Source organism: Thamnophis elegans, chromosome 8 (assembly GCF_009769535.1).
Source record: "Thamnophis elegans isolate rThaEle1 chromosome 8, rThaEle1.pri, whole genome shotgun sequence".
Lineage (NCBI taxonomy): Eukaryota > Metazoa > Chordata > Lepidosauria > Squamata > Colubridae > Thamnophis > Thamnophis elegans.
In genome coordinates, this window is record NC_045548.1 from 34,374,202 (window position 1) to 34,389,495 (window position 15,294).

Sequence of the window (15,294 nt, forward strand, 5' to 3'; positions counted from 1 at the left end):
GAAATCAAACTCTTTTGTCTTTGTTAAATTGTTTTTGTCTCAGTTCTTTGACAAATGGATATCTAACACTGCTTGTTAGTCAGAAGAAGCTGAAAAAGAAGTTATTTAATAGAAATCACAGATAACACTAGATTGGAGAGGCTACCATCAAAAGATGCAAAAGCCCAAGCTCTACTTCTGACTGGAAAAGGTATAGTTAAACTTTTCCTATAAATTCCATCTTTGGTGACCAAGAATAAAGCTTTCTGTAAATGTTGATATAAGATTAATAACAAAAATTGCTATAGTCAGAATATTTTTAATAATCCAGGTATTTTCAAAGTGAGGGGGTGTAGCTAATCCTAAATTTCTTTATTAATTTGTTATCTGTCATAATCAAATATATTTGGCTAACTTCATACTATATAAAAACAAATTAAACCAATTGCAACAAACAGCACAAACTTATATAGTCAAAAATCATAAATACAAATGACAAATAATAAATAGTAACAAATAAAAAGGAAAAGTAGATTAAATCTATTTTTAATAGCTTACATCTGTTGGCAAGAATAAGATATAATGCTACAGATTGTAGTCAATTAAATTATAGATGCCTTAATGTATATGAGAATATATTAATACTATACTAATGAGAATAAAATATTCTCTTATATTTGAATTGAACTATACACATACAAGACGTTGAAATTTTCCCGGATTGATTTGGCTAAAATAATTTTAATATTTTAGTTTATTTTAATAATATGCTACTGATTTATTCCAATGTAAGCATATTAATATCAAAGTGATATTATGAAAAAAATAATTGAAATGTGCAAATCAACAGTCCAGGAAAGGTTATTATATTTGTATGCAAAAACATCAGGATTGAATACATTATTGATCTACTCTAAACCAAACTGGCCACTAGAATCTGCAATTCATTTTCCTCCTACCATTAATGGGAATGGCTTAAGTAATCAGAAATTATTTGTTTAATGCAAAGATGCTTCTAGATACTTTGGACCCATCAAACCCAAACAGCATGGCTAATTACAAGAGACTGTAGGAATTAATCTAGAAATATCAGGATGGCACCAAGTTACCTAACTCTGATAACAAAGTTATCAGCTGGAAGACTCAAATCCAGAAATCCCCCACTGGCACTTGCACAACATTTGCCCAACAACTTTAACATCGATTCCCAATGGAAAGTAAAATGAGTCGCTGAACTCCCAGGCATAGGTAGACATATAAATGACCCACAAAAAAGGTGCCACACTTTGAATTACCACATAAGCCATGCACAATTTTGATTAGGATTTGTACCTCACATGGCATCTGCTATGACTCTTTGTATAAATGGGGCATAGTATTCTCCCCTCAGTGTGACTGCAAGGTCCCGTGTATCTGATTTTTAATATCAACAATGCTCCTCTTCAATGGTTAGATGACCTAGACCCGTGATGGCAAACCTATGGCACGCGTGCCACCAGATGGCACGCAGAACCATTTGTCAGGGCACGCAAGGCATTGCCTTGTCAGCTCCAGCGCGCGCCAGCTAACTTCAGCCTTCTTTTGAGGCCATTTTTCGTCCTTTGGAAGGTGAAAAACCAGCCCTATGGCAAACTGGAAGTTTGGGAACAGATTTCTGGTTTGCTCAAAGGGCCCTTTTTCACCTACCGGAGCCTTCAGGACGCTTCACTGAAGGCTCCGGAGAGCGAAAAACAGCCCTACGGCCAAACCGGTTGTCACTTCCAGTTTGGCTGTAGTGCCATTTTTTGTGCTACGGAACCTTCAGGAGCGGAGGGCAAAAAACGGCCCTATGAGCAAATTGGAAGTCTGCTCCTGAACTTCCATAGGGCTGGTTTTTCACGCTCTGGATGGCCTCCCAGGGGGCAGATAGGCTGTTTTCGCCTTCCCCAAGCTTCTAGAAAGCCTCTGGACCCTGGGGAGGGTGAAAAAAGAGCGCCAAAAGTGGGGGGGAGCGCTGGTTGTGTGCACATGTGCACAGAGGGAAGCATGTGCATGTGTGGCACGCCCACGCACAACCCCCCCTTCAGTCGTCCCCCCCGCTTTTGGCATGTGAGCCAAAAAAGGTTCGTCATCACTGACCTAGACTTTGGCTTTTGAACAGAGATCTTGTTAACATTTATATTTTATTGTTTTATCAATCTAGGTGAAATGTTAATATATATTGCTAATGCGTGTATGATATACCATGCACTAAATAAAATAAATAATGCCTAGTCTTGACTTAGGAATTATTTGTAGGGAAGATCCTGGATATTTAACTTTTACAAGATTCATTATCTCAAACACAATGAAAAACTATGCCTTTATTTTAGCTGCATTCCATTTAATAATAAAGAATTTTGAAACTATAATCAAATCAAAGTCTTCTCCTCAATAACTTTTTTACTAGTTGATAGCTATTTTTCAAATAAAGAAAAGCATCTTTATGCACAGTGAATCATAAGTGATTCTTGTGTTACATTGGCTAGAAGATACTTTCAGAATCAGTTTTACTCAGGAAGATTCTTCCTGGTATTTCTCTGGTATTTGCATTCTTTCTAACTACACACTAAGGATATGGAAACTAAAAACAGGCACAAGAAATTGAAGGTTAATATTAAAAAGTTAGAAAGATTCAAATTTGCTATCAGTTACACAATGATCTGAAGCACTTATCGCTCTTCATTGAACAAGCATTCTTCACCAGGAAACTCTGTTAGAGGACTATATAACAATATGGTGGATTTATATCAACCACATTCTTAATATCTGTTTTTCCTTTTTGTCAACCAAACTTATTCAAATGTAAACAAATCAATACATAAATGTACACATGTCTATGTGTTGTGGCTCGGCAGGAGTCTTTGGCGCTGCTACCAGACTCCGACAGCGAGGGGTCCTATGAGTCAGCCCTGGAGGATGCGGAGGACCCTGGACAGGGTCCTGACTCCGAGCAGGGCGCAGAGAGACTAATTGGTCCCCAGGTGACGACTGAGCCTTGGATCAGTGAGGAGGAGACAAGAGAGATTGACACAGAAACCTCCTGTGAGTTATTTCAGGATGCACGCAGGAGAAGGGCTGACCAACGTAAGGAACAATTGAGTACGTACAGGAGATGATAACGAGCAGCTTTTGCTTGTTAGGATCTCCTCCTGCTGATAAAAGAGACTGATGATGCCACGCCCTGGTTGCAGAAGTCAACATTCCCCGTTCTCGTTCTGGGTCTTGTTCGTGTTCACAAACCGAGAAAAGCCAACTTGGATAAGTGGCTTGATAAGAGAAGCCGGATTTGCGGTATTTTGTGAGTTATAGGACTTTCTGCCAGAGCTATTATCTTTGTTTATTTGGGCTTGCAGCCAACAAGATCTTGGACTGATTAAAACATTTTGTACGTCTGTGTTGGCTTTCGTTCCTGAACGGAGAAGGGGGGTCAGAACATGTATGTATAATGAATACTCACGTAAGCTCTTCCTTTTTTCTTTTACAATTTTTTTAAACTATGACTACTAGGAATTCTGAAGGATTCAGTTCTGGCCTTCCTTTCAACATACTACTCTTGGATGTTCTCAAATCCATGCCTTTCAGTAGTAGGACATTAAAGTATATAAAGGTATTTCAGAGTACTTGTCTCCAACACTTAAACTAAACGAATCTTTCCCTAATCTATATTGCATACTAAACATTCTTGGTGTGCAATCTCTTTGAGTCTGAGGTGCTGCCTAGTCTTATACTGTATCATCTTTATGGAGATAACATCCGACTCATGTTCTTCCTTCAAGTTTTCATCTTAAACTGCTTCTCCAGTATTTTCTGTTTGACTGGGTTTACTCACTCAGTAAATACTGTATATCTCATTGTTGCTTTCCAAACCTCTTTCCTTATTTATTAACAATATCAGCATCTCCCTTTTAAATCTGCATGAGTTTATTTTTAACTTCCTTCCCTTTTCCTTTCCCTTTCTTTCCTTTCCTTTCTCTTGTTTAAGGAATAAGATACTCCTGCCTTTATAAAGTGCAAAAATACTGCTCTCCCTTTGACAGGAACAAAAGCCTACTGCAATTTTTTTCTCCTCTCAGTCTCCTGATGTTTATCCTAGAATAAGCAGTCAAAATAATCCAACTTGCTTAATGCTCTTATCACATGATGGGATTCTTGTCTTTAAATCCCTACATTGACTTCCTGCATATTCCCTTCAAAGTTCACAATGTTGCTCAGCTATACCATTTTAATATATCCTGAACATAAACTTTATTCCTTCCACTCCTATATGATGCCTCATTTCAGTTTCTTCAAAATCCTCAATATATTTTATATCTCTGTGAATCATTTTAAATCTTTTGTCAGTTTTACAATTAAATTCATCTATAAAAAACAGATTTCTAAGCATAAACAATTGAAGCAATCATTTATTTTATTACACTGAATGCTAGACTGCAAACACTTTTATGAAGAGTACTATTTTCTTGTACTCTGAAGGTACATATAATCAAGGTGCTACTGTATAATAATAATAGTACTTTTGGTTATAGTGCAGTCTTCACTTATTTCAAGTACTAACTGGTTAAGAGGAGTGCAAACGTATAGTATTGTTCTAACCCAAAAGTCTGGAGTATAAGTCATCCATTTATATACCATTGAGTTCAACAGTATTTTTTTTTTCAAACAAAAATATTCAGGATCAACCAGTAAGTTTAACTACTTTAATAATAACTCATACCTATTTATTTGCAAAAAATACAGCTTTAGTTAGGTATGACAATTTTTTGCTGAATTAAGATGTTTAGGAATTAAATCATCCAACAAGTAAAAACTCAAAAGCAATATTAAATTGGAACCAAATAAATACCACTATTTTGTTCAAAACAACTTGACAAACACTACTTAATTATATAATTTAGACTTCACAATAGTGCATTATTCAAATACAATAGTGACCAACCTGCATTGAAATGTAATATAATTTTATATACCTTTCACTACAACAATAAACTATTGGAATGTATCAACTGAAAATGTTTATGTTAAATATGTTTGTTAGAACAAATGCCAAAAAAATTAACAAACTTTTAAGACAAAAAGAAGACTCCATTTGGAATATAATAATAATAATTTTAAAAACCTTGTGTCCTTTTAGGATATTTTAACTCAGAAATGTGCTTTCTGAAGTTTTTCACTTCTCCCTTTCTGTTAAAAGTTTTTCCTCATATCACTTCCTTCTCTCTCTCAGTGATCTGAACTATAATCTAGTATATCTAATTAAACAAAACAATCAAGATTAAAAACAAAACAATCAAGATTAAAAACAAAAAAGCAAACTGAGCTCAATTCCTAAGGACTTCACAAACATCAACGCAGCTTTTCTGGAAACAGTATTTTGGAAGTAGTTTGTAATAGCTTTCTTGTTACAGCTATAATCCTGGAATTTCTGGTTAACATTCAATACTAATCAGATCTGATCCTGCTTGACTTCTCAAGCTCAGTCAATGAGTTTGAAAACTTAAAAACAGAGATATATAATTATTTCATAGTACAATCAGAATTCAGGGCTAATAAACCTCTTCCATATTACTAACATATTTTATTCAGGCAATACTTGTGGCTGAGTCCTACTCCTCCACATCTTCTTACTAAAGGAAGATGAATAAAGGAAGAGAAAAAGCAGGAAAATATTGCTAATGATCAGTACCACCTCAGAACTTTTCTGCACTAAGTAGGATTTGGTCTGAATTATACCTCAGAGATGGCTTCCAATGCTATGATTCTGTAAAAAAGTACTGGATGGATAAAAGAGCTAACAAGGATTACAATTTATAGCAATAATAACAAGCGCAAACACTTTTAACACCAAGTGACATATTTGGAAAACATCATTCCAATTATACATATTCAAATCTTTCCTTGTTTTTGATAACTGAAAAATAAAGGGTCTAGATTAAGAAACAAAACTGAAACATTTTCAAACTCTGTAAATATGAAGCATGCAAACTTTATTTACAATAGTCAGACTTTTGTACAAGGAACTGTACTTTTCCCACAAAGAAAATATATATGTAGAGTGTGTGCACATATATAAAATATTAGTTTTAAATTATTTATGACATCTAATACATACGGGAATCTTTTTGTTACTTACCACTAATGTTGAGATCATAATTTCCTGCAGTAATCACATTAGCTAATAATCCTTCAGCAGGCTGGCTAATAGTCACCACATCATTCAGAAGTTTTCGAATAGCTCCAGGCTGAGGTGGCTGAGTAATAATGTTGTTGACAGCTATTTTCAAGTTTTTGATTATGTGAAGTTGATTGTTAGGGTCTCTCATATGCACTGAAATAAAACAATAAATATGTTTTAAAAATAACCTATTCTGATATTATGTATCTAGTAAAATAATGACATTTTCATTAATAGGAATCAAATATAAATTTTGTCTCATAAATGCTCATGATTATAATTGAGCTATAGAGAAAACCAGCATTAAACAAATAATACAACAGAAATACAATGAAAAATAACTGAAGTGTTCTTCACAACGAAAACCAGAAAATATAACCAATGCACAACTTTTCCAGGAAAATCAATACAATACAATACAACACAATAGCAAAGTTGGAAGGGACCTTGGAGGTCTTCTAGTCCAACCCCCCTGCCTAGGCAGGAACCTTATACTATTTTAGACAAATGGGTATCCAACATCTTCTTAAAGACTTCCAATGTTGGGGCATTCACAATTTCTGGAGGCAAGCTGTTCCACTGATTAATTGTTCCAACTGTCAGGAAATTTCTCCTCAGTTCTAAGTTGCTTCTCTCCTTGAATAATTTCCACCCACTGCTTGTTGTTCTACCCTCAGGTGCCTTGGAGAATAACTTGACTCCCTCTTCTTTGTGGCAACCCCTGAGATATTGGAACACTGCTATCATGTCTTCCCTAGTCCTTCTTTTCATTAAACTAGACATACCCAGTTCCTGCAACCATTCTTCATATGTTTTAGTCTCCTGTCCCCTAATCATCTTTGTTGCTCTTCTCTGCATTCTTTCAAGTTTGCTTGTATAATATTTTAACTTCTGTGAATAAGGCACATATTATTTTATAGGTAGTCTTTGACTTAGGAGCACAATTGAGCCCAAAATTTCTATTGCTAAGCCAGATAGTTCCGTGAGTTTTGCCCCATTTTTATGACCAGTTGTTAAATGAATCACTGCAGTTAAGTTAGTAACATGGGTTGTTAAGCGCATCTGGCTTCCCCACTGATTTAGTATCAGAAGGTCAGAAAGGGAATTACATAATCCCAGGAACTATCATAAATATATGCCAGTTGCTGAATTTTGATCACATGACCAGTGGGATGCTGCAATAGTTGTAAATATGAAAAAAGGTCATGTCACTTTTTCAGTGCCATTGTAACTTTGTAAATGAATGTTTGTGAATAGAGAATTACTTATACTATTTTGAGACATATATGTCACAACTTTGGATACATATAGTGTACACTAGCTAATATAGAAGGGTTGTTATTTGTGTTTTGCAAGATATACCAGTACTTGAATAAGATCAACTTAGTATAATATAAATCAAGCATTCTTGCAATTCAGAAAACGTATCGTACATTAACATTTTGACTATGTTATCCACCATTCATAGTGAATGTTAAGTCCATTTTCTAAATTCCCACCAAATAGAAACTTGCCTTGGTTGTGTATTTGGCCCCCAAATATCTTACATTTCCAGATGCATATTATATTTGCTTTTGTTACAGTATTTCCTGCATCAAAATAAGGGGAGCAATGTGTTTCATTACATCAGGCGGCTACTGGGAAGATATGCTTTTGTGACCCAACTTTTCCCCCTGCAAATGGGTGGGGACTGTTGCCCATTTCTCAAGATGTGTTCAGGCTGTATTTGAGCAGAAAAGGCAGTCTGGCAACTACACATACGCCAAGACACGCATATGGACATTCAAGCAAAAATCATCAACTTCAATTATACCCACAAGTGTACAAGGAGCCAATGCAGCAGCCAAGAAGGTGTACAATAGTACTAAATTCTTGTTAGGATTTAAATTACTGGAGTTCCACCAAAAGCACTTTTGGGGTTGTCTTCAAGGAAGCCCCATCTAAAGTTTGCGGTAGATGCCTACACATGTGGTGAAGAGACTAAATTACCATCGTAAGATCTTCCTGGTCTCCCATCCCAAAAATACAGGGATTAATCTAGCTTTATCATTTAAATATCTGGCACATGCTTATTATTAAGAAAATATTTTTGGTAAGGCAGTTTAAGTCTCATACTAGATCAGTAGTTCCAAATGTGAGGTTTAAACCAAGTTAATGGCCTTTTAGGCTTCCTCTGCATGAGTAGAGGTCACTTTTTGAGTAAAGTAAGAATTATATGTCACGGGAGGGGGAGGCATCAGGATTTTAGAGATGCTTAGGTGGGGCATGACCCCCCAAAAAGGTTGGGAACCACTGTTCTAGATATTATCCATATATTAGCAGAATCCAGTGTATGTCTCCGACTTCATCATTTATACAACCATTCGGCTTTACCAGAAGGTAGAAGTTGACAGAAAACTAAGACGGGCAGCAGCTGCCTTACAGGGCTGTCAAACTTCAGAGAAAGGTGAACAGCAGAAAGGGCCCCCCGCTCGTGTTCTGGCTAAAAGGGGAGGCTTTAAAAAGGCCAGGTAGCCTCCCCCAGGCCCAGCTGGCGAAGGTGCTAAGAGCGGGACTTCCCTCCCTGCCATGTAAACAACCCAGTTCCTCTCCCGCCGAGCGATACCGACCTTCCGAAGTGAGGCGACAGAAGGGCTTTACCAGCTCACAGAAGCCTAGGTTGTTCTTGCGGGTGATTCTCTCCGCCTCCTCGCTACACAGCGCGGCCACTAAAGGCACAAACGAGTCCTGGAGGAACTCCTGAACCGACTGAGCCCGCTGGGCCATCTCTCCGAGCGACGGAATGGCTCAAGACACCGAGCTCCAGCCGACGACCTGCCGGACGGCCTATCCGCCTTGGCCCGCTCTTCTCTCGTCGTCCCCCTCCTTGCCGGGGCCGAATTCGCGCCGATGTACACGCTCCTCTTCCCCGGTCCAGGGGTTGAGAGCTGTGGCCTCAACTGCCACCTTACCGGTCCCCTCAACGACCGCTCAGACCCGCCATGTTGGATCTGAAAAAGTCAGGCAAGTGGGTAAACTAGGCCGGCAGACTTTGCGGCTGTCACGTGATGGGCGCGGACGGGAGGAGCGGGGAAAAATCGAGCGAGAGAGGAAAAGGGGCGGGGACAACCGCTGACGTATATCCTGCGAGCCGCGTTCCTGACAAGCGGCTGAAGGAAACCGGGAAGAACGATGAGAACCTCTGGCGGTTTGGCAGCTCTTCTGTTTTAGACTTACAGAAGCGAAGTTTTGTTACGGCGCAACAACCTTTAATGTTGATCCGTTGACGGTGTCTATTGTAGGATAGCATGCGGAAGGAAGAGTGCTTACCTTAGGCCAGGGGTCCCCAAACTTGGCAACTTTAAGACTTGTGGACTTCAACTCCCAGAATTCTGAACGTGGGCTATCTAGGCCGCATCCAATATTTATCCATACAAAAGCGGTGTGGGCTTCCAAATCTGACGTCTCCCCTCCCTCCCTTTTCTTTTTTCTTTTTTTTTGCGTTTGTCTGATCGGTTGAACACAAATTAGCCAACTATGTTTTAGCACAACGTTTTGGGTGAAACTATGTGAGTCAATAACTTTTTTGAACTGAGGGAATGTGGTCCACTGAACAACTGATAGTTGACCATGGGATGGGTATATAGGAGATACATTATGGCATATGCGGATTTTTAATTTATTGATCTTACCTGTAAAGTGGATTAAAAGTGTTTCTGGTCATATCTTTTCAAATGTGTACAAACTGGTTTTCCTGCACTGAGAAACGTGGTTTGAAACGTTTTAACGTTTAAAAGCTCTTGTCCCCACTGATGATTGTTGCTTCTGTACTAACAATTCCAGATTATTCTGAAGCTAATAAAGAATTCTGTATTCCTTACATATTGATAGCCCTTCAGTCTGTTTCTCTATTAGTTCATTGGGTCATTTCATAGACAATTTAATGGTCTGTAATCTTCCACACTTTAAATGCACATAAGGGTTTAACCTTACATGTATTTCTTTGAAAAAGAATTGTTCTGTCCATGTCTTCCACCAGCAGACTACACTAAGGTGACCAGATTTTCAGATTGGTAAAGAGGGACACCTTTGACTGGGGAGGGGGGGGGTGATTAAAAATGTTATACGGAGCAACAAAAATGTTCATATAACGCAAAAATAGTATTGTAATTTTTTTTTATTTCAACATAACTACAATTTACAAATATAAATTGTAACTCTTGCCAAACATCAACATTTTTATCACGTGACCATGAGGATGCTGCAACAGTCGCTAAGTGTGAAAATGGTGACTAAGTGTGAAAAATGGTCATCAGTCACTTTTTTCAATGCCATTGTAACTTTGGTCACTATACCACCTTTCTTGCCACAGTTCTTAAGTGAATAACTGCAGCTGGTATTTTGTATTTTGGATAGAATCTTTTTTTAAATAGTCTAAGACAATTTAAAAAAAGAATCCACACAGAATAAAGCTATTTTAAAAAATTCTATGCACAATAAATAAATATTATTTTAAAATACATTAAAAAAATAAAAGAAAAAAACCCAGCTCACTTACCAGCAGGCACAAGTCAATCCAGAATGATGTAGATGTTAATACAAAGAACTGATCAAATTAAAATGGTGAAATTAGTCAGGGAAATATTTTTCAAAGAAACTTTTGCCACCATTTTTTTCTTCCACACGAGCCGACCTCTAACCTCCGTGCCCCTCCCCTCCGGAAAATCCAGGAAGTAACACTCACGGCCCCTCTAGCCAAGCATTTCTTGGAGCTCTGTGGTACTTGGTCATTTTTTCTTATAAAATGAGGTAAAAGGGGCGCGGGGGGGTCCGTTTTCTTGCTTTAAAGTTTTAATATCTTCAATGAAAGTACTGAGACAGAGAGAGAGGTTAGACAGGGTGTCTTTTGTCTTGCCCCGGTTAGGATTTCTTAAGCAAATCCACTGGGCTTTCAACATGAAGCCAGAAAATCGGGACTTTTTTAAAACGGCCCGGGACACGGGACAAATTGTTATAAAGCGTGACCATCCCGCTGAAATCGGGACATCTGGTCACCTTACACTACACTCCCCCTCCAATGTATTAAAGAACCTAAATCAATATAAAACATAAATGTAGAACAAAAAATCTGCAATGGCAACTACTCATTCCCCAGAACCCACTGAAACACCTTTGTCTTTAATAAATTTCTGGAAGGTCAACAATAAGATTTTTAGCCCTATTTGCAGAGGGAAGCTATTCCAAAACTCTGCATCTGAAAAACATTCTCAAGCCCTGCTGATTTCAGTTCACATCCTTTGATGGACGGATAAATTTAAATGAAGTTATTGGCATGTGTGCACTGGATGAGTCAGGCAAGCCACATATACAAGCCTTGTAAGTACTTTGGTGCTTAAATGCATACAGATTGATAGATCAAAGCAATAGTTTGAATTATACCTGAAAAGATATTGGTAACTTTGCTGGAAAAAAATTAGAGAATGTGGTGACACATTAAAAAGTTTAATTAAAAGGCATGTGTTTTTCATCATCACTTTGCCCTTTAATAAAAGTGGAAAATGTGTTAATAGAAAAAGGTACTACAGTACCAGACCTCTGATTTCAAATGTGAATTATATTTTCATTTACTGCTTTTATTTCTCCATTAATTACATTCATTGGCCTTGTTTATGTTAATAGGAACCATGGTTTGATAGACAATTATTACTAACATTTTGACAAGTAATTGTAGCAATTACAGAATTCTGCTGTTAAAATTAGAAAAGATGGGATATTTGTGCCCAATCTCTGTAACACATAAAGAAGTTACACAATTAACCACAAGAGGGCAGCTGAAAAAATTGACAGTAACAAAATAAAAAATGATTGAGGTAGAGTCAAATCAGTATATTCATAAGTAATAATTGTCCATGGAGAAATCACTTATGTGTAAATGTATATCATTAGCCCAAACATCCTTCCCTCTAAGATTCTGTGCTCTGTAATACATAGTATCTCATATCAAAGAGCTGTTTGTTATTTATTAATAATTTAAATTAAAAATTAATAATTTATTAATCTCTTTACCAAGCAGTTCGGTGGTTTTTAGAAGTACATTTATTGGTGTTATTGTAAATTACATTCATTTTAATTTTAATTAAAAATAATTTTAAAATAAATTTCATAATTGAAATATTTAAAATTATAGTTCTACTTTTAAAATTACTTTTATTGATACTATTAATTTTTACTCTTTCTTCCCTAAGAACCCAAAACTGGCTGCAAATAAATGATTATAGAAGTTTCTCAATACTCAATCAAAGTCCTCAATTTATGTGTCATGTTGTGATGGTCATAAAGCAGATCACCACCATAACCGAACTTATTTTAATCTTTTTAAATTGGTCATTGTGAACAACATGGTCATTAAGCAAACCCATTGTAAACACTTTTTTTTTTCAAAACCAGCATAAACCATGGTCACATGACATTGAGAAATTACAAATGGCTGTAAAGGCAGGCTGGTTGCTTAAGCACCCAAATTGTGATCCTGTGATTGTGGAGGAGGATGTATTGAAAGTTCAGAATCATACCTGAATCTGATTCGGGTGTCTACCTGGGCCAGCAATATATCACTGGATGAAAGAAAGATAATCATCCACATGATTCCAGACAACTGGTCCTTATCAGTCAGGTGCAGAAACTTCCATTCTGCAAAGAGCTTATGAATGGATTGACTATAGGAGAAACTGGAATTTAAGGGGAGGAGTCAAAGTGTGATTTAGTCTAGAATGCCTGATTGGGTGAGAGGTTCAACAAGTTCAACTTCCTTTGAATGTCGTTGACATTATCTAGTCTCATTTAGGTGCAAACCATTAGTCTGAGAAGATTATTGCAATAAGCTTGGGTAAGAAATCAGCTAATTGAATTCTTCCTGTGTGGACCTTGTTATTTGCATCTGACACTGGCTGGGAGACAAGAGTTCCATCAACTTCCGTTAAAATTAAGCTCAACCAAGCTTCATTTCTTAATAATAGAAAAATCCAAAAAATGATTATATCGGAGATATTAAAACCCCTTTGAGGAAGATGATGCAATGTTTTCATAAAACTATTAACTTTTAACAAAGAGTAAAACATACAAAAATAGATAAAATAAAGACATAGAAAAGAAGGGAACAAGGTTAGGAGTTCAGGAAACAAGGAAAAAAGAAAAAACTGGAAAAGTAACTTCTGACTTTCTTCTGTACACAGCTAAATATAACATACAATAACTTCTTGCTCTAAGATTAACAATATCACATAACCAAGATGATGCAAATTTGGTTTTTAAAAACCTTTGAAGTATATTATTTTTTTAATTATACAACAAAAATGCTCAATATGTGGACTTCAGAAAGTTAACAATGATCAATGGTCCCAATTGATTTGGAATTATAGCTTTGAATTAATTACAAGAAGGTTTCTCACAAAAAATAGCATTTTTAAAATATTTTATCATAAGGGAACATGGAAGCGATAGCAATAGCAGTTAGACTTATATACCGCTTCATAGGGCTTTCAGCCCTCTCTAAGTGGTTTACAGAGTCAGCATACTGCCCCCAACAACAATCCGGGTTCTCATTTTACCCACCTCGGAAGGATGGAAGGCTGAGTCAACCTTGAGCCGGTGAGATTTGAACAGCCGAACTGCAGTCAGCTGAAGTAGCCTGCAGTGCTGCATTTAACCACTGCGCCACCTCGGCTACGCATAAGAGGGAAATAAAAGATAAAGAAAAGAATGCAGCATAATTCTATAAAAGAAGTTATTGTACATATTAATAAACCTCTTAATGAAATGGACAATGCAGTGAGATTACAATGTAAACAAGCTGGAACAGATAATTTTGAAATGACTTTGAAGGTAATTTAACCATGATAAGAGGTAATATGCAGAAATATATACAGATACAAATGGAATTGATGATTTATTCCGTAAGGAAATGCATAACAATTTAATGAAGAAATCCATTTCAATTTGAATAATAGTTTTCTTATCGAATATACAAAATAATTTTCTTTAAAAATTCTTGAATTTTGTCTAAGGGATAAGCAAAAGGACAGAATGCTATTTACCGGATATACAAAAAAATAACTTAAAATTTTTGAGAGCCCTGTGGCTACAAAAATAATTAACAGAAAACTAACTCTGGGGCTCTTTCTGAAAGGATTAAGAAGTGGGATTCTTAAAAATTCAAGGAAGATTTATAACGTTGGTTTACTTGATGAGAATTACGGAATATAGTAAGGTTTTGCCTGCTGGGCTTTTGCTGACAAGGAATATTTGACAAAACTTATGGATTTGTGTTCATTTCTCACGTGATGAACTATGAAGGGAAAAGAGATTGCATGTAGTCCTTGACTTACGACTACTATTCAGCCCAAAATTGTTATCGCTAAGTGAGACAGTTGTTAAATATTTTTCCCCATTGTACAACCTTTCTTGCCATAGTTGTTAAGTGAACCACTGCAGTTGTTAAGTTAGTAGCATGGTTGTTAAGTGAATCAGGCTTTCCCCATTGACTTGACTTGTCAGAAGGCCACAAAAGGTGGATCACATGATCCCAGGACATTGCAACCATCATAAATGAGTCAGTTGGCAAGCATCTCAATTTTGATCATGTGACCATGTGGATGCTGTAATGGTGGTGTGAAAAATGGTCATAAATCACTTTTCAGTGCCATTGTAACACTAAGTTCAGCCAAGACTACCTGAACTGTACAAGCTTAACACAGCAACTCCCTTCAATACTTTATTTTAATTTTGTAAAATATCGAAAATCTCATAGCAAAATCTGCAGCATGTCTGGAAAGGAACTTACACACACACACACACAGACACACACACACACACGACGGGGTGGGTGGGGGAGGGGGAATCCTGCAAGGCAGAGATTGGGCCCCTATAAACTGTTGTATACAGTGTATAGTTTATACAATTCATATACTACATGCAAAGTCAGCAACAAAAAAAACAGATGATGCTTACTGCAATATGTAAATTCTTTCAATGAAACAAAAGACAGTAATGGAATATGAGAGAGATAAGAATATGCCTTATTCTGCTTTAGGGTAAAAACTGGAGGACAGGGCCTCTTCAATTTCCCAATGTGGGAAGAGTCTAGC

The 15,294-nt window shown here is 36.8% G+C and overlaps 1 protein-coding gene across 4 annotated transcripts in view; it reads right to left on the reverse strand.

The window, feature by feature from the left end:
• Positions 1-9,235, reverse strand: part of TRAPPC8 (trafficking protein particle complex 8) — a 78,487-nt gene extending 69,252 nt beyond the window's left edge. For 3 of the 4 annotated variants that reach the window (XM_032223135.1, XM_032223132.1, XM_032223133.1), the window contains exons 1-2: positions 8,782-8,938; positions 6,131-6,325 (exon numbers count right to left, since the gene is read on the reverse strand). In XM_032223135.1, the coding sequence (XP_032079026.1) occupies positions 6,131-6,325; positions 8,782-8,938 (352 nt within the window). Of the gene's footprint in view, positions 1-6,130; positions 6,326-8,781 lie in introns of all 4 variants that reach the window. The other variant, XM_032223134.1, reaches the window with a different exon arrangement.
• Between the last annotated feature and the right edge of the window lie 6,059 nt (positions 9,236-15,294).